This window comes from Bos grunniens, chromosome 3 (assembly GCF_055505025.1).
Source record: "Bos grunniens cultivar Pamir isolate PY7600 chromosome 3, Bosgru_T2T1.0, whole genome shotgun sequence".
In the NCBI taxonomy this organism is placed as follows: domain Eukaryota; kingdom Metazoa; phylum Chordata; class Mammalia; order Artiodactyla; family Bovidae; genus Bos; species Bos grunniens.
The window spans coordinates 14,686,353-14,704,993 of NC_141167.1; the positions used below are offsets into that span (position 1 = coordinate 14,686,353).

At 42.2% G+C, this 18,641-nt stretch overlaps 1 protein-coding gene across 32 annotated transcripts in view; it reads left to right on the forward strand.

The window, feature by feature from the left end:
- Positions 1 to 18,641, forward strand: part of MACF1 (microtubule actin crosslinking factor 1) — a 340,643-nt gene that overhangs the window by 202,205 nt on the left and 119,797 nt on the right. For 26 of the 32 annotated variants that reach the window (XR_015156209.1, XM_086380225.1, XM_086380415.1 and 23 more), the window contains 8 exons: positions 607 to 769; positions 1,488 to 1,571; positions 4,292 to 4,399; positions 4,588 to 4,686; positions 6,158 to 6,310; positions 6,613 to 6,701; positions 9,300 to 9,435; positions 13,216 to 18,585. Coding sequence is in view for 31 of the 32 variants with exons in the window: in XM_086380225.1 (XP_086236351.1) it covers positions 607 to 769; positions 1,488 to 1,571; positions 4,292 to 4,399; positions 4,588 to 4,686; positions 6,158 to 6,310; positions 6,613 to 6,701; positions 9,300 to 9,435; positions 13,216 to 18,585 (6,202 nt within the window). In the remaining variant the exon portion in view is untranslated. The remainder of the gene's footprint in view (positions 1 to 606; positions 770 to 1,487; positions 1,572 to 4,291; positions 4,400 to 4,587; positions 4,687 to 6,157; positions 6,311 to 6,612; positions 6,702 to 9,299; positions 9,436 to 13,215; positions 18,586 to 18,641) is intronic. The other 6 variants (XM_086380366.1, XM_086380422.1, XM_086380376.1 and 3 more) reach the window with 1 other exon arrangement.

Here is an 18,641-nt window from a genome sequence, read left to right on the forward strand (position 1 = left end):
AAGACAGAAAATCGCCTGAGGCCAGTCTAGTTAGGAAAATATATAGGGAGAGGGGTGATAGAGACTCATGTAAGTTTGGATTAATTTTCTATAATTGAATTATTATCCCGAGGCTAGTTAGACTAATAAAAGTGGTATAAGAAGCTGTTACTGGAATTAACAGTAACTACTATTTTTCACCCACTCTACCCCTACTTTTCTCTCCAAGAAACCACAGTGAGTCATAAATCATGGCTGTACACTCTGACAGGTCCTCTATCATCAGGAGGCCAAAGTGTACAGGCAGTACTACCTTATTGGCAACCCCAGTAATCCTTGGCAACATAGGTGAAAAAATTGACAAGGATTATCACAGGATGCCAGGCTTCAAAGCAGTTTCCAGGTCAGCAGCGCACGCCTGGTTTCTACTTACTTCTCACCCACAGAATACTGGGTACATGCATAGCTCCCACCCAGTGTTGCATTGCTGTTCCCTCAAAATAAAGATGTATTCCTCTGTGGTCAAGCTCAGCTGGAGGCATGGCTGGGCTAAACAGGGAATTGCCTTGTTTACTTAGTTGTATTTATACCAAGATATCTGATAGTAGTTTCCCTTTGCTTCTGCAGCCAATCTGAGCTAGAAAGTATCCAGGAAGTCCTGGGAGATTACCGAGCCTGCCATGGAACTCTCATCAAATGGATTGAGGAAACCACTGCCCAGCAGGAAATGATGAAGCCAGGCCAGGCTGAGGACAGCAGAGTACTCTCCGAGCAGCTCAGCCAGCAGACGGTGGGTGTGGCCATGGCCCAGTGGAAGTCGCAGGGGGAAGCAACTAGCAGTTAACTTCCCCCCAAATATCAAGACCTTCTGAGCCTCTTCTGAAAAGGGTTCAAGCAGAATGGTCACTGTCCTGAGTTCCCATGAGTATATATTGAAAGCACTGGTCAATATTGCATTTTGTTTTGCTAGGGTTAGAATATAGGAAATGAAAACCCAGGGAAGCTATGAGTTGAAGAAAATTATTTCATTCAAAGCTGTTTTTATATGTTGGTATTTTGAGGGATTTTTTTTTTTTTGGCTCCCTTACTTGAGCCAATTACTTAATCTCTTAGTGTTCTGCTTTCCTCAGCAGTAAAATGCATATAGTCCATCGTTTGTTCAACTGCCCTCATAAGGTTTTTGTAGTTAGGATTAAATGAAATGATACATGTAAATTACTTAGAACAGCGATTTTCAAAGTGTTGACAGCCAGAGTAGCAGCTTCAGCATCACTTGGGAACATGTTAGAAATGAGAGTTCTCATTTGATGATGAAAGCAACTCGAACCCAAATCTATCAAGTCAGAAACTCTGGAGATGGGACCCAGCAATCTATGTTTTATCCAGTGTTCTAGGTGATTCTAACACAGCTAAGGTTTGAAAACCACTGCCTTAGAACGTAATAAATGCTTACCTGTTTCAGTGATGATAATGACAATGATAAAAGGTTGTGATGTTTTGGTTCCTAGGAGCTGTTTGCAGAAATTGAGAGAAATCAGACGAAACTGGACCAGTGTCAAAAATTTTCCCAGCAATACTCCACCATTGTAAAGGTAATGCTGCCGGTCCTAAAAGTAACGTAAATAGTCTCCAGCTTGATCTGCGTGTCACTGGAGGTTTTATTTTTGGACAAGCAAGCAGATTTCCTGCTCTATCTTTAAGTTAATGCAGGTGTGTGTTTGTCATGGCACATATTTGGGGATGCTCAGAGAGGTACCAGACAAGAGATGAGTTTCGAGGAGTCTCCATTTGACTCCTGAATGGGTGAATGACAGGCCTCTTAAACTTGCCATGTGAAAAACAGAATGCTTGGGTTTTCTTCTCAACACACTTCTCACTGTCTTGCATATTTCAGGAAATAGTGTCGTCATTTTCCTTACTGCTGAGGCAAAAAAAGCCCAAAGAGTCATTCTTCGTTCTTCTCTTCACCTTGAACTTTATGTTTAATAGCAGTCTGGGACCTAGGTGGGTCCATCTTGCCATGTTCCCGGGTCTGACTGCGCGTCACCGCCCCTCCTTCCCCACCTTCCCAGGTTCGAATCTAAGTGAAGAACCTTCTGGAGCTGCTCCAGCACTCTGAGCTGCTCTCTCACTTCTGCTCCTGCGCACTCAGGCTCTTTTCCTACACAGTAGCCAGACTCACTTTGTAAGAACATACCGCATGTCATGGAACCTCGGACACTGTTGGTTATGAGCCGTGTTACTTTACGCACCGCCCGAAAAGGGGAAACTCCACCAATTATGCAGATGCCAAGTGAGACATTTTCCAATTTTAGCGATACTAAAATGCGAGGGAAATGTGTACCTTGCCATAGCTGAAACGTGATAGATTGGATCCTGTCACTCTCCTGCTCGGTACTGTCTCATGACTTCTTGTCATACTCATACTGAAATTCCAAATTCTTTTATAGTTTATCAGGCTATGCAAGATCTGGCTCCCTACTCCCTATTTCTCTGATAAGGTCTTTAAAGAAAACTGACCTGAGATTCTTCTATATTGATTTGTTGATTATCATATGCCTTCCCACTAGAATGGAAGTTCCAGGGGAGTGAAGTTTTTCTGACTTGTTCCCCACTATGTGTGTAGCACTCAGAACAATGGCAAGCACGTAGTAGGTGCTCAGCAAATAGCTTTTTAATGCATACATTTCTTTAGTTAATAACAGACTTGGTATCACAAAGAATTGAGTTCAAATCCTAGCTTTGCCATTTTCCAGGCTTAAGACTTTGAGCAAACATTTACCCCTTAGAGTTTCTATTGCTATGTCTGCAAAATTGTGAATAGTAGCTACCTCACTGAGTGATTGCAAAGATTAAATGGGATAATTTATACATAGGACAATGCCTCAAAATTAAAATACGTTCAGTAAATGGTAGCACATGCTTTTATTTTTATTAGCATTTGGTTGTTAGTACTACTGTGCTAAGTTGCTTCAATCGTGTCTGACTCTTTGTGACCCCATGGACTGTAGCCCAACAGGCTCCTCTGTCCATGGGATTCTCCAGGCAAGAATACTGGAGTGGGTTGCCATGCACTTCTCCAGGGGATCTTCCTGACCCAGGGATCGAACCTGTGTCTCCTTTAGCTTCTGCGTTGCAGGCAGATTGTTTACCACTGAGCCACTGGTGAAGCTTTTTTTTTTTTTTCCTTCAATAGACTGCTTAAGCACTCATTCAGTATTTTCCTCCTGCCTAGAATTTTCAAAGTTGACAACAGAAAGCAAGACATTCCAGGCAAAAGGAACTTCATAATTAAAGGCACAGAGGAATAAAATACAATGATTATATGAGGAAATAGTAAATTCTAGCTATCCTGGTATAGCTAGAAATTATATCATACATGAGAAACAGCGATTATAAAAACTGAGAGAGGAGATTGGGATCAACCCATGAAAGGCCTTGTTCAGTTCCTTTGTGTTTACCATCTATTCTTGCTCCTCAAAATGTGGTCTTTGAACCAGGAGCATTGGCATCACTTGAACTAATCAGAAATGCATAAGCTGCATTTTAACAAGATCCCCAGGTGAATGTTGGTATTTGAGGAGATCTCTAAGTCATTGAAAACTTTAAAACAGGGAAATGAAATGGTTATCTTTTTGACTTTGAAAAAGTTATTCCAGTAGCATGACAGAAAATAAATTGGAGGTGTGAGTCTAAGAAGGAGAATAGGAGGCTGTTGCTGCATCATGTGAGCCATGAAGAGGGCCTGGACCAGGGCAGCACTCCAAAATTGCAGAGGAAGTAATACAATAGCATGGCAGCACGAGAAGAGCATTAGTTTAGGGATGGATGGAAGACTGATTCCAGTCCTGACTGTGTTGCTCACCCGCTGAGTTAATTAGGGAGACTCGCTTCCTGTCTCTGGGCCTCAGTCACCCTGTATGTGAGATGAAGGATGCGGTCAGCACTCAACAAATTGCCAACTCAGGAGTCTGCAGACCAGACCCACAGGCTAACTCCAGCTTGCCTGCCCACGAGAAAAGGCCATTAAAAAATAATAATAATACCTCACAACACATGAAAATTATATTAACTTCAGCTTGCAGTGTCTCTTAGTCATGTTGTATCATTCCCAGCCGCACTCTTTCCTTCAGTTACTGTCTAGGCTGCTTTCACTTGCAGCGGCAGAAGTGAGTAGATGGTATGGCCTTTTCAGAAAGTTTGCTGACCTCTGTTCTAAAGGATCATCAGCATGGAAATGCTGCGATGCTACTGCATGATGTGTGTGAGCCCTAAGCCCGGCGTAAATGCAGTTCCGTGTCTTCCTCCCCAGGACTATGAATTACAGCTGATGACATACAAGGCCTTTGTGGAATCGCAGCAGAAATCCCCGGGCAAGCGCCGTCGCATGCTGTCCTCTTCAGATGCCATCACGCAAGAGGTGAAAGGAGGGTGTGGGCAAGGGTGTGTTCACTGTCCTCAAGGAAGGATTCGCTCATCGGGGCCTTATGATTTGACTGCTGTTGAGTGTGTGACTTCATGAAAACTTCCTCTTTTTGTCAACTATTTAAATTGACTTTTTTGGCAGATAACTTATCTAAATTGGTTTTTTTTTTTTTTGAATCATAGTTCATGGACTTAAGGACTCGCTACACAGCATTGGTGACCTTAACAACTCAGCATGTGAAATACATCAGTGATGCTCTCCGGCGGCTGGAGGAGGAGGAGGTGAGGACAGCTGGTTCTAGATCATCTTGAGTGTAGAATAAAAAATCCTGTACCTCATCTGTCAGGATTTAAAGTGCACACACCGCTGCCGTCCATTGTGTACAGTACTTGCATTCCACGAAGTTGCTGGCTGCGCTTCACCAGCCAAACAGAGAATTCTGGTGCCCATGGGAACACAGGGTTAGGTTCCTGCCAACTTGTGGTCAGTGGGTAACACACAGCCTGATTTTATGTGTGTTTTTGTTTAAAAGCACTTTACCTAATGCCTGTGTGCTAAGTCGCTTCAGTTGTGTCTGACTCTGCGACCCTGTGGACTGTGGCCCACCAGGCTCCTCTGTCCATGGGGTTCTCCAGGCAGGAATACTGGAGTGGGTTGTCATGCTCTTCTCCAGGACTTTACTTAATATATCTTGCTGATTCACTAGCACTGAACTCATATCTAAGAGAAGCATAACTCACAGCTGAACAAATCTTATTAAAGCACATTTTCTCTCCAAGGCACATGACAACCTTCTGGTGAATAATGAGGACTGACTGTCTTGTGTCCAATGCTCCCACTTCCAGGTTTTGTTATTATAGAAACATAAGCATTAAGAAAGAGCTGTGAAGAGAGATCCTTAATAAAGCATAATTTGTTCAAGGGAAATATTGGAGATATCCAAATTCCATATGATAGAATGCAATGAAACTGTTAATGAAATGGATTTAAATGAACTGACATAGAAATATACTTATAATACACTATTTGAAGAAAAAAAACAAGTTTGAATTCTATGTGTAATTAGGATTTCAGGAAAAACAAGAGTGTGTACCACAGAGGTACAAAATGAGCGTAAAAACAAGTTTAGAAATATTCTGTACCAAATTCCTGGGGAAATGAGGTTAAAGGGACATGTATTATGCATTTCAGATTGTTTGAATTTGTTGTAATGAGTATGCAATCTTTCTGTAATTATAAAAATCTGTGTTTTTGCAAAATAAGTTTACACATATTCAACAACTCTTAAAAAAGAATTGCTCTTGGAAACATTAACCTGTGCCAACTTTTGCCTACATAAATTGGCCAAAGTTTTTCTTTATGTCAGTACATACCTCATTTAATCTCTGTAGATGTCCATCTCTTCACTTGAAAATCAAAGAATTAAAAAAAAAAAGAAAATCAAAGAATTATAAAAATAAGATCCTATATGTGAAGGGCTTCTTAAAATTAGTAAATAACTACTGACTGCACATCCCATAGGAAAACAGCGTGCTTTTCTAAGAAGAGTGCCGACCGAGGCATAATGAACTTAGCCATTGGTGTCACACAGGCACCAGTGAGCAACGCTGGGGGTGGGGTAAATCATGTTTAACTTGGGGTTATTGGAGCTACTGATGGAGATAACTTTCATGTCTTTATTTTAGGAACTCTGAATCAGGCCTGTCTAGTAAGACATTGACCAAGATACTGATTTTCTATTTCCTCTTCTAGAAAGTGGTAGAGGAGGAAAAACAGGAGCATGTGGAGAAGGTTAAAGAACTTTTGGGCTGGGTATCTACCCTGGCAAAGAATACACAAAGCAAAGCTACCTCACCCCAGACCAAAGAACCAACAGACATTGAAAAGGCTATTTTAGAACAACAGGTGAGTGGAAGGTCCCTCTATCACTTCCTTGGTAGCATAATATGAGATTACTCATTAGATGGGATAATATAAGGTACATATGGGCCACTCAAGAATGATTATTATCTCAGTAAATGTTAGCTTCCAGGACTTAAAGAAACTGAAGAAGTCATCTTATTTGTGTTTCTGCTTTCTAAACCACTCTAGATAGTGGTAATGAAAATCTTACCTAAGCTAGGTTTTCTCCCTGGGATTTTATTTTAAATGACTTGATTCTTCAGTTTCTTGGGCTCTGAAGTTTTCTCTTTTCTTCTACTACGTAGGTTCTGGCAGAGGAGCTGACAACCAAGAGGGAGCAAGTCTCTGAGGCCGTTAAAACTTCACAGATCTTCTTGGCCAAGCACGGTCACAAGTGAGTCATAAATGAGATATTGTGGCACATCTAGAGGACTGGATCTTAATGACTAAAATTCAGGGTCGTGATGAGAACTCAGGCTGGAGAATTCAAGGTGGCAGGAGTCCGATTATGAAGAACTTTGTAGTTCACGCTGAATTTACATTTTATGTGTCAGCTATGAGGAGAGCTTTTGAACCTGATCAGGCTGTTCATAAAGGTTTCTAGAACAGTTTCATAGAGAATGTATAGACATGAGGCACAAGTAGAGTCCTCAGCAACCAGTTAAGAGGCTATTCTGACAATACAGGCAAGAAATGATGAGGTGGAGAAGAGACAAAGATTCAAAAGATATTAAGGATGATGAACTTACAGGGCTTTGTGACAAATGAAAATGATCAGATGTAACTCCCAGGTTTCTGGCTTGGGCCACTGGACATTTGGTGATGCTGCTAAACAAGATAGGGAATACAGGAGAGGGTGTGGCTTGAGGGGTAAGAAGGCCACTTTAGTTTCAGATATTATGAATCTGAAGAGCCCACAGGACATCAGAGGATAAACCTCTAATATGTATTTAGAAGTCCCTGATACATTACTTATGCCTCAAGTGGTTCCACTAAAGTTGTCCAGTGGCAGCTATATGTGTAAATTTAGAATTTATGAGAGAAATTTGAAGTGATAGAGATTAGCATAGTAAAAACCATGACTGGATTATTTTACAAGGGTTCAAGGGCTTCTCAGCCTATAAAGGAGCCTTAGAGGAGTAAGAGGAAATTATGAGTGAAACCTCAGAGCCCAAGGGAGAACAGAATTCTAAAAAGAAGGAAATGGTCAAAAGTCAAGTAAAGGTAAGACATGGCTATTAACTTTGGCATGTTGGAAGTTTTTGGTGACTCTGGTGAAAAGTTGGGGAATGATGTCAGATTTAAAGGAATGGGGAGCTCGTGAGGCAAGAAAGATAGTGGTAGTGAAATTAGACTACTCTTCCGAGGAGCTTGTTGTGGGAAAGGAGAGAAATAATAGAGCAAATACTCAGAGTAGAATTTATGATCAAGATAGAGTTTTGGTTTTTTTTCTTAAAAGATCGAAGGGACTTAACTGTGTTTATGAACTATTGACTCTCAAGGACTAAAAGGGAGAGAAAAATTGATATCATGGGAGAGGGGTTGCAGAGGATGTAGAAGAGGATAAAATTCACCTGTGGGTAGAAAGTACAGACTTAAGTAGGAGTTGAGGCAGCTTTTCCTCTGAGGTCTGGGGAAAAGGAGATTAGGGAAGGTATGCTGCTGATGCTGCTGCTAAGTCGCTTCAGGTGTGTCCAACTCTGTGCAACCCCAGAGACGGCAGCCCACCAGGCTCCACTATCCCTGGGATTCTCCAGGCAAGAACCCTGGAGTGGGTTGCCATTTCCTTCTCCAATGCATGAAAGTGAAAAGTGAAAGTGAAGTCGCTCAGTCGTGTCTGACTCTTAGCGACCCCATGGACTGCAGCCTACCAGGCTCCTCCGTCCATGGGATTTTCCAGGCAAGAGTACTGGAGTGGGGTGCCATTGCCTTCTACAGGGAAGGTATAGATATGGGTAAATATGCCAGAAGTAAAGTCAGAAATTAAGAGAATTAGTGCCCAGTGGTCTGTATTTTCTCTTTGAAATATGTAAAGAGGTTGTTTGCTGAAAGTTAGAGTGTGCGCCAAGAAGATTGTCAGGAAGCACTGAAGTCTGGTAGTGGTTGGACCAGGAGGACTTCTACATGATTTTGGAATCCCCCCACTAGATAGACTTGGTCTGCATGTGGGATCAGAGAAGTCGAAGGGTTTGATTGACCTGGGGTTGGAGTCTTGTTAGTGAGGAAAGAGTGTAACAATAACAGTGAGGGATTGATCGAGAAGGTGGACTGTGTGATGAGAAGAAAAGATAATAGATGTAGTAAGAGAAATGGAGAGGTCAAGGAAGGTTTGGTAAATCAACAGGTCGTTTTAAGATGAATCATAAGATTCAGTCTCAGGAACACAATGTTTTGAAAGAATGAGAAAAGGAACTTGCAGAACTCACCAGATTCAAGAAAAGGGTCTGAAGAAAATCTGGTAAAATACTAAACTTTGGGGAAAGTTGGATAGTTAGGTAATGAGTAAATGAGTTTGTTGTATCCTTCTCTTTTGTCTCTTTAAGATATTTCATTTTTAAAAGAGAAGAGATACAAGAGTAAAGGAAGAAAGCTAGCCAGGTAGGATTATAATCAGAAGTTATAATCAGATAGTAGATCCTTTGTTTAAAATGTCAGAAGTGGCATAATTTTAGAGGATGGCAGCATCTAAGTATGGATGAAGCTGATGTGGCCCGGAGGCCATTTGGATTGGGAAGTTCGCTGGACTACAGGTATAGAGTGTTAGATAATTGGTGACATGAGCATTAACATCAGCAAGAGTCATCTGAGAAGACAGAAAAACTATGAGCTAGATGCCAAAGTGTTCGGTGAGTATGGGAGACTGACCAGATGGTGCATCACAAACAGTGACAAAGAAGAATACTCTCCAAGGTGGAGATGTCGTTTTGAAACAATAGAGGGGAATTGGGGGAAAGGTCTTTCTCTAAAAGAGCTTTAATGCTTCATCTTCTAGGCTGTCAGAAAAAGAGAAAGAACAGATATCTGAGCAATTGAATGCCCTCAGTAAGACTTACCATGATCTTTGTGAAGGTTCAGCAAACCAGCTTCAGCAACTCCAGAGCCAGCTGGCCCAACAGACAGAACAAAAGGTACTTTGAGTTTTTCTCTCCAGGTGTTGGAAAGGTACCTTGGGAACAGTACGACTGCAGCTTTGCTGATTGAGAGTCATGATCACTAGCTTTCCATGACCGGTGTGACTTAATTTTTAACCTCACCATAGCAGCCATTTGTCTCGTGTTTCTTTATTGGGGTTCCACGATGTGTTGGTCAGTCAGCATCACTAGAAGGTGCATATGGCTAATCCTTTAGACCTGCTTCACCATTGTGTCATCTTGCATTTTGTGGCAGACCACAGTCAAGGAGAACCTGAATTTTGTGTCATATCTGATCAGAAGGCAAAATGGTTACTCTGTGGCATTGTCACCAAAAGACAGCAGGGAGTTCTGAATATTGGGAAGTAAAGTCTGTGGACCTTTTCCCCACGCCCCCCCCATACTTTTTTTTCCTGTCTACTAAATAAATGAGAAATGTCAATTTCCAAAACAAACTGGTGGATTAGCTGCACTGACTGAGACGCTGGTTCCCCTTATCCATAGTCACCCCATCATGTGACATCTTTACCAGTTACCACCATGTTCATTGCCTGGACCACATGGAAGTTGTTACATTCCTGCTGGTTGTCCTGAGTTCTTCCTGGATACTTGTGTGTATATGTAAACTTACCATATTATATACATGTGTCTCTGGGACATATATGTGTGTTTGCCTGCTTATTTCCTATGTTGTGAAGCAATGGCCAAATTCTGTGAGGCAATTTAAGCTCCTGTGGCAATCAGATTTGGTCTAGATAATGCTCAAAATGATATTTAGACAAAATATGCTTTGACTTTGATCCTTAAATTTGTATAGCAGGAGCTGGAGTTATACAGGCCACAGTGTAGAACCGGCTGTGATTTATTTGAGAGCAGATTTCCAAAACAAACGTGCTGGTTCAGCACTCTGTTTGTGAGGTAACCCACTTGTAATGGCTTATTGCTTCACCATATACGGGAGTACATGAAGAGTTTTAACAAAATTGCTTGCTGAGAACATCCAGTTCTCATTTTGAAAGGTTAAAAAAGGGGAGAAAGAAAGAAAGAGAGTCAAGCTGCTGAGCACCACTACATTGAGCATGATGTGTCCCCTGTTACCGTTCGTGTGTTTCATGTGAAGTATTGTTCTGATTAACTGACATCCTTGCTTAGAAGTTTAACTAACCCTTTGGAGTTTAAGCACAAATGCACAAAGGGAAAAGAGGACGACCTGTTTGGGGTTCTTTTTTGCAAAAAACAAACAGTCGCATGCTGGACGCTAACACCAAGCTTACACTGTGTGTGCGATACGGCTGAGCTGCTCCGTAAGGCTCTATCTCTTATCTGCCCAAGGCACACCCTGCAACTCTGGTAAGTAGAGCCGTTTATGTTTTCTTTCCTCTTCTCCCTCTATTGTCTTCTGCTTGTGTAGGTCAGAATGCTCGTGTTTGGTGGGGCCGAAATGAATTTCTCTGGATCATATCCCAGCTCAGTGATTCTTGCCTGTCCTCTAATTATGAGGGTGTTAGAAGAAACAGTCTTTTCTCTTTGGCTAGACTCTAATACAAGCATGTCTGAGAGTCCATGAACTCACAGAAGAAATTAGATATCTTTCAAAGAATCACTTTCTTTGTCATATTGTCTGCTTCCGAACAGCCTTTAAATGAATTTTGTAAATGGAATTTTTCATATATTTCAGAGTCGCATACCACAAGGGGATTTTCCCTTCAGTCCCTACAGACAAGATAGCCAGTAGATTCACATAACATACATTTGCCTTATGCAAGTTAAACTCTACATCCTGGGTCAAAAAACAAAGGGAGGATGAAGAGTAACACATAATATTTTAAACAGTGTGAAGAATTCTCAGTTATTGCATTATTTGAACAAACATAGTACGATGAAGATGCAGTCCAGACCTGGGTCCTCATTTGCTATCTATTCTCCATCTCTGATGCTGCTGCTGCTAAGTCACTTCAGTCGTGTCCGACTCTGTGCGACCCCATAGACGGCAGCCCACCAGGCTCCCCCATCCCTAGGATTCTCCAGGCAAGAACACTGGAGTGGGTTGCCATTTCCTTCTCCAGTGCATGAAAGTGAAAAGTGAAAGTGAAGTAGCTCAGTCGTGTCCGACCCTTAGCGACCCCATGGACTGCAGCCTACCAGGCTTCTCTGTCCATGGGATTTTCCAGGCAAGAGTACTGGAGTGGGGTGCCATTGCCTTCTCCGCCATCTCTGATAGTATGCAGCTAATCCAGGTTGAAATTCTCAGGGCATATTCTTAAAATCTGGGCAAAGTAGGTTAATGATTTTAAGGATTTCCTTACTGTTTATTAGTTTATTCATCAAATGTTTCTTGAACTGCTGATATTAGTCCTAGACATCCAATGGGCAAAGCACCTGCTTTTATGGAGCTTGCTTCTCACCGAGACAGAAATGAAGTACATTATATGGGAGGCAAGGAGGTGACTGACAGTTGCTTCAGTAAAATCTTCCATGGATAAGAGTTAAATAAGGACAAATAAGTAATACTGATCAAAGAGGGACAGATATAATCATGTATGGAAGATGAAGATGCTGAACACTAACAAGAGGAAGTAGAAAGTTGGAGAGTGATAAAAGCAATGTGTTCTGAGTGGTAAAATACTTGAATGACTTAACTTCTGAATAACATTCTGCCTTGAAAGGCTTCAAAATAGGACTTCTTCAGAAACTGTTTTGAGGCTTTTTTATAAGGATGGTGTTGACAGTGTGTAAGGCTGGCCTTATTCTGTGTCCTCAGTACTGAACTCCTTTGTAAGATGGAACTCTGCTGTGCTTCCTCTTACTGCTCCCCTGGATCTGACTGGCGAGAAAGTGGAGTAGCTTGAAATTTAGAGTCAGTCCTTGGTTTGATTCTGGAACTCACTTGTTTTGTGACCTTGGACAAGTTACCTAATCTCTGTGTACCTCATTTTCTTATCTGCAGACTAAAAATTAATTGCCTTCATAGGATTGTTGTAAGGATTAAATGTCACTGCTTAATAAATATAGTAAGGGCCCAGTAAATAGTAGCCATCATTGTGATGACTGTATTACCTGTTCTAGCCTGGACTAGAGGAAAATTTATTAGTGGTTTCAGAGTCAAGGGACCCTAGTCTGCTCTTTCCTTGACTTGCTGCTTCCAATTCCTAGAGCTAATTTAACTCAGAGCTGTTGCCATGGCAAACGCTAGCATTGGCCACCAAAAATGTGACCACCCTAGTTGCTGAACACCTGCCTGAGTAACATACACAGGGCCATCTACTGAGCTTCACAGCTATTGTGTGGCTCTTGGGCTGCTTATATCTGTCTTCTGACCCCATGGACCGATCCCGCTGAACTCCTCAGCAGGGAAGTGCTACTTCAAGAGTCTTCTGCATGGATCGCAACCCTGAGAAGTTGTTATGTGAGGTCGAATTCTCACTTTGGGGGAACTGGTACGTCTGTAAGAGCCTTTTTGGTGATTTAGTCTTAGAAATAGCTGTCTCCTTACTTTCATTGCTTGCTACTTTATAGAGCTTGTCATTCAGATGTGCTTAATGCTACCATCCTTTGGGTAGTCTGTAGACTTCTGTCTATGTTAAACATTCTATAGATTAGAAAAAATCTTTTTTAGTATTAACACTGCCAGGCTTCAGGATGTTTCCTACAGGTTGGGGTTCATATCAGGCTGGGTTTTTCTTGTGGTCGGAATTTGATATACTGTAGTTCTTTGAATGACTCCTTTCAACAATTGTGCTTCTCTGATTCAGTGTTCTTGTTCGTTTTTTCTTGTAGGGCTGCAAAGCAGTGGCTGGGGTGATTGACCTAGGCACAGTGGAGATATTTCCCATCTTCAGAGCAATGCAAAAGGGCCTCGTTGACCAAGACACAGGCCTGGTGCTCCTGGAATCCCAGGTTATCCTGTCTGGCCTCATTGCCCCTGAGACCTGTGAAAAGCTGTCTTTGGAGGAGGGCCTAGCCAGAAACCTCATTAATCCTCAGATGTACCAGCAGCTCCAAGAGCTACAGGATGCCCTGTCCTTAATCAGCAGGCTCACTGAAAACAAAGGCCCTCTTTCTGTGGCAGAAGCAATTGAAAAGAAAATAATCAGTGAGAAAGTTGGACTGAAAATCTTAGAAGCTCACCTGGCAACTGGAGGTTTCAGTCTCCCCAATGATGAGAACTGTATTAACCTAGAGGAGGCTTTTCACCAAGGCCTCATTTCTGCATGGCTTCACTCAGGGTTAGAGTCCCACCTGAGATCATCCAAGAACTTGATAGACCCAAACACAGCTGAGAAAATAGATTTATTGGATCTGATGCAGAGATGTATTGTCCACCAGGAATCAGGATTGAAATTGCTGCCTGTCAAGCAGTTGGCAGGGGGAATGGTGAGCTTGAAATCAGGCCGGAAGGTTAGCATTTTCCGTGCCGTTCAGGAAGGGCTGATAGATAGACAGGTTACCGTCCGGCTGCTGGAAGCTCAGCTTTTTGCTGGAGGCATAGTAGATCCAAGAACAGGACACAGACTTACAGTGGGAGAGGCTGTGAGACATAACTTGATTGACCAAGATATGGCCTGTGCTCTCCTCATAAGGCAGCTTCAGACAGGAGGGATCATAGATACTGTCACTGGGCGTAGGCTGACAGTGGATGAAGCAGTGAGCCATGATCTGGTATCTGCTAAGATTGCCCTTGTGATTCTGGAGTCCCTTTGGTCATTCATGGGTTTGCTATGGCCTGAGTCTGGAGAGATTCTCCCAATCACAGATGCCCTGGAACAAGGTATTGTGTCTACAGAACTAGCTCATAAAATCCTTAGTGACCGACAGCATATTAAAGCTGTATTTCTACCAGCAACCACAAAGATTTGGTCCTGGGAAAAAGCAATTGAAAATGGTATGTTAGACAAAAGTCTTGCTAATAACTTGAAATCAGTTTGCATCCCCGATGTGATGCCCCACATGCAATTAGCAGACTCTTTAGAACGAGGCAAGTTCAACACAAATCCTGGAACGGCAGGTGTGCTGTGTAGCACAGGCCAAATCGAGGGTGCCACAAGCCATAAAGAGAAGCTGCTGTTTCAGCTGATGACTCACAGCTATATTAACGTGAGGGATGGGCAGAGGCTGCTCCTGTTGGACAATGAGCTGATAGAGGCACTAACAGCAAGAGGTGATCAAACAGGTCCTCCAGAAGTGTTTGGAAGTGGGCATCAGAGGCTAGAAGCTGCTGAGAAATTACAAGAAGCAATGAATGTGAAAATGATGGAAACTTTCTGTGATGAGCTGAGTGTGAGGTCACATGAGTTCCAATTTTCTTCTCAAAGCAAAGAAGATGCCGATCAGGCAAATTGCACTGAAGCAAAACGCAAGAAGATCGTTGTAGAAACAGAAGGCTCTTCTATAGAGAACCCCCAAATGGACCTGTTTGTAGGGCAACAAAAAGTGGGAAACCCAAATGTTGATACTTTGAATGTCATAGATAAAGTCAAATCAGAGTTTAAAAGACAGTTGTTTGGTACCAAAAAGGAAGAACAAATAGAAGTGTCTACCAGAGAAAATGTCAATAGAGAATTTCTCTTTACAGTACCTCCTGAGAAAGCAGAAGATGTGACTGTGGTGGAGGACAAAAACCTACTTTCTGTTGAGTCACTAAAAGAAGAATGGCAGATTCTCAGAAAGACTTCCCTGACGTGTCAGAAAGAGCAAGCAAACACACGTGAAACTGAGTATACTCCAGGTGAAACTGGAAGACCTCTTGTAAAACCCCAAAGCAAAAAGTCACAATTTCAGGTCGAGAAAACTCTAGCTTTAGAATCAGAACTCAGGTCTGAAAAGGATAAGACTGTTCTTTCTCTGGACAAGAAGAAAGCATTAAGTGAGTCACCTTTGGGTAGGGATGACCATCAACAAAGTCCAGAAAGTCACAGCATGGCAGGTGGTAGCAGGATGATGACAGACAAGGAAGCTGATGGCAGTGAAACTTCCCTGCCATGCATTGCTGCTTCAGAGTTGCTTGAAGAGGCTACCTTGAATACATTAGCCGCACAATTAGTAGAGGGCGGTATCCTTCATGAACAGACAGGCCAAAAGCTCTTACTAAGTGAAGCAATAGCCCGAGGCGTGGTGCCCAGTCACACTGCTGTGAAACTTATGGGAAAGATGAACATGTTTCGGGGATTCTTTGACTCTCAGACCTGCGAGTCTTTGACAACTGAAGAAGTCATTGATGAAGGTCTGATGGATGAGAAGTTGTTGCACAATGTCCTCATGGCAGACAAAGCTATAAGTGGTGTCTTAGACCCTCATGCCCACACGCTGTGCTCTGTGAAGGAAGCAGTTGCCATTGGACTTCTTGACACACAAACAGCCACCAGAATTTTAGAGGGGCAGGTGGTGACTGGTGGGATCATTGACCTGAAACGAGGCAAAAAGGTTTCAGTTACTTTAGCCTCAAATCTTGGCTTGGTGGACAGTGCTGACCAGCCAGAGCTTATAAATCTGGAGAAAGCTTCCAAAGGCAGAGATGCTGAAAACACAGTTAGGGGGAGATTAATTAGCTTACAAATGGAAACAACTGGAATTATGGACCCTGACAACAAAGCCCCTTTAACAGTCATGCAGTCCATTGACAGAGGACTTTTGGAGAGAGATGAGGCCATTCAGTTGTTGACAAAGCAGGTGGTAGATGGAGGTATCATTCACCATATATCTGGAATGAGACTTTCTGTTGATAATGCCTTTAAGCATGGCATCATTGATGAAGACTTAGCCAAGGAACTCAGAAAAGTTGAGACCTTAAGCCTCCGTCAGTTCTCTCATCCTGAAACAAAGGAAACTATTTCCCTCTCTGAAGCCATGAAATTAGATCTTGTAACACCAGACTTGAAGAGAGAAATCCAAGAAATTCAGGCCTTCACTGGAAGCTTTGTAGATCTCATTTCTGGGCAGCAGTTGACCCTGGCAGAAGCTGAAAAGGAAGGACGATTAACTAATAAAGCAACACTGTCATCAGAAATGATGAATGGGATTATAGATCCTGAGAGTTACAGAATTGTTCCCTATTCAGAATTAGTAAAAAAGTGTAAAATTGATATTGAATCTGGACAGAGATACCTAGAAGTAATTCCCTTTTCAGACATTAAAGATGGAGCGAGTGACAAAGTACTTACGTTGTCTCAAGCAATTAAGCTTGGAAAAGTAGACTTTGCAGCTGCACTGAAGGTTCTAGAAGCCCAGGCAAATGCTGGGGGAATCATAGACCCTGCCACAGGAAAAAGATTGACACTGTCATCAGCTCTGGAACAGAAATTAGTAGATGAAAACATGGTCAGAATTATTGCATCTCGTCAGGTGTTGGATGGAGGAATTATTGACATATTCAGTAATCAGAGAGTGACTTTAAAGGAAGCTATTGAGAAAAGACTTATCAGTCCTGAACTGGCAACTATAATCCAAGAAGATACATTTAAGTTCAGTGATCACCAGGCTCACGTTGAAAAGCAAGATGGAATAGAAGTATGTGAAATAAAGAAGCAGTTTCTAAGAAAGGAAATGTTAATTGCTCATAGTCAGCCTGCTGAAATGAGTTGTGGTAAAGGAGAAAGTGAGAAATTATCTCAAATTGAAAACCAGTCTGCACAAAAAAACATTAAAGTGAGAGTTTCTAATGGGGAGGAGGCAAAAAAGAGCAGGGAAATTTCATTAAAGGGATTGGAATGCGATGACCAAAATAAGAGATCTTCTCCAGATGCTAAGGAATCTTTGAGTGTCATAATTCCTAGTGATGGTAAAGATAAATCACTGGGCCAAGATTCAGAGACATATCTTCAATCAGAAATTTGTGAATTTAACCCCAAAGAGGTGGCTTCTACAACCATGGAAAAAAATACAAACGAAGAGCAAGAAATAATAGTACAAACAGAAATTATTTCTCATATGAAACAGCCTGTATCAGGTCTAGATTTTAAAGAAGTAAGGGAAAACCAAGGAGGAATTATTTCAGAAGTGCAAGAGTCAAATCATGAAACTTTAGACAAATTACTAATTCAGCAGGTTATACAGAAACCAGTGAAAACCACAGAGAAGGGTAAGGGAGGGAAGAAGATTGTAGAAGAAGGCATCAAGACCCGCGGACCAGCAGCTCTGTCAGAAGAAAAGCTGAATCAGGAAACTATTAGTGATGACCGTGACCCCAGTATAGAGAATCAGTGTACGGAGATAACTGCACGTGAAAGGGGGAAAGAGACTGACAAGGGTCTGGGCTTTTCTGTTGTTGGTGAAACTGAAGACTCTTCTTCCCAAATGACACCCAAAGGAATTTCTATAAGAAATCAAGATGCTTTAACCTTCTTCAACTCTAATCAAGTCAGTGAATCTCAAGAAATTATTGTTGGGCTCCAGAGTGAACTACTCTCCTCTTTGATCCCAAGGCCTGAAGGATTGTACTACCAGGAACCAGTTGGAGGAGTCCAAGTTGCAGACACAGCTCCAAGTTTCACAACAGACAGGTCTTTCCAAGGAACCACCGGACAGGAGACCAATTATCATCAAGATTCTTGTGTTACTTCTAAGGTTAGACAAACCAAAGATCTGCCTTTCTTATCTAATGAATATAAAGAAAAATCATACCAAGAAGTACCTTTTGACTCAACAAGCACTGTTAAATTGGAAGAGATTAGAGTAGGCTCCAAAGAAGTCAGTAATCTGGAATTCTCAGACAGAAAGGACCTTCATCCTCAGGACAACAAAAGTGATCGTGAACATGGCAGAATTCTTGAGTCTAAAATAGTGACAACTCAGGAAATACCTGGAGAGGAATCCCTACGAATGTCAAACCTTATAGTTACAGGTGCAGAAGTAGGGTCCTTTGAAGGCATAGTGACTCAGAGAGTTCCCAGAGTCTCAGTGTCCCTTCTCCCAGAGAAATTGTCCAGAGAGGTGTCTCAAAAAGAGAATACGGGACAGCAGGAGGCCACCATTAGTCCTATTCCAGACACCAGTGAAGAGGAGAGGCTGCCCCCAGTATCATGCCCCACAATGAAGATGGACGAGAAGACACCACAGGAGAAGCTCAGAGCGAGCCCTGGCAGTGAACAGACCCCCTTGATGACTGTACCAGGGGGAGCGAGTGTGAACCCGGAGCCCTTCAGAGCTACTAAAGTAAGTTACCCAGTGGTGTATTTGTGTGTGTGTATGTACTTTGTATGGCTAATTTC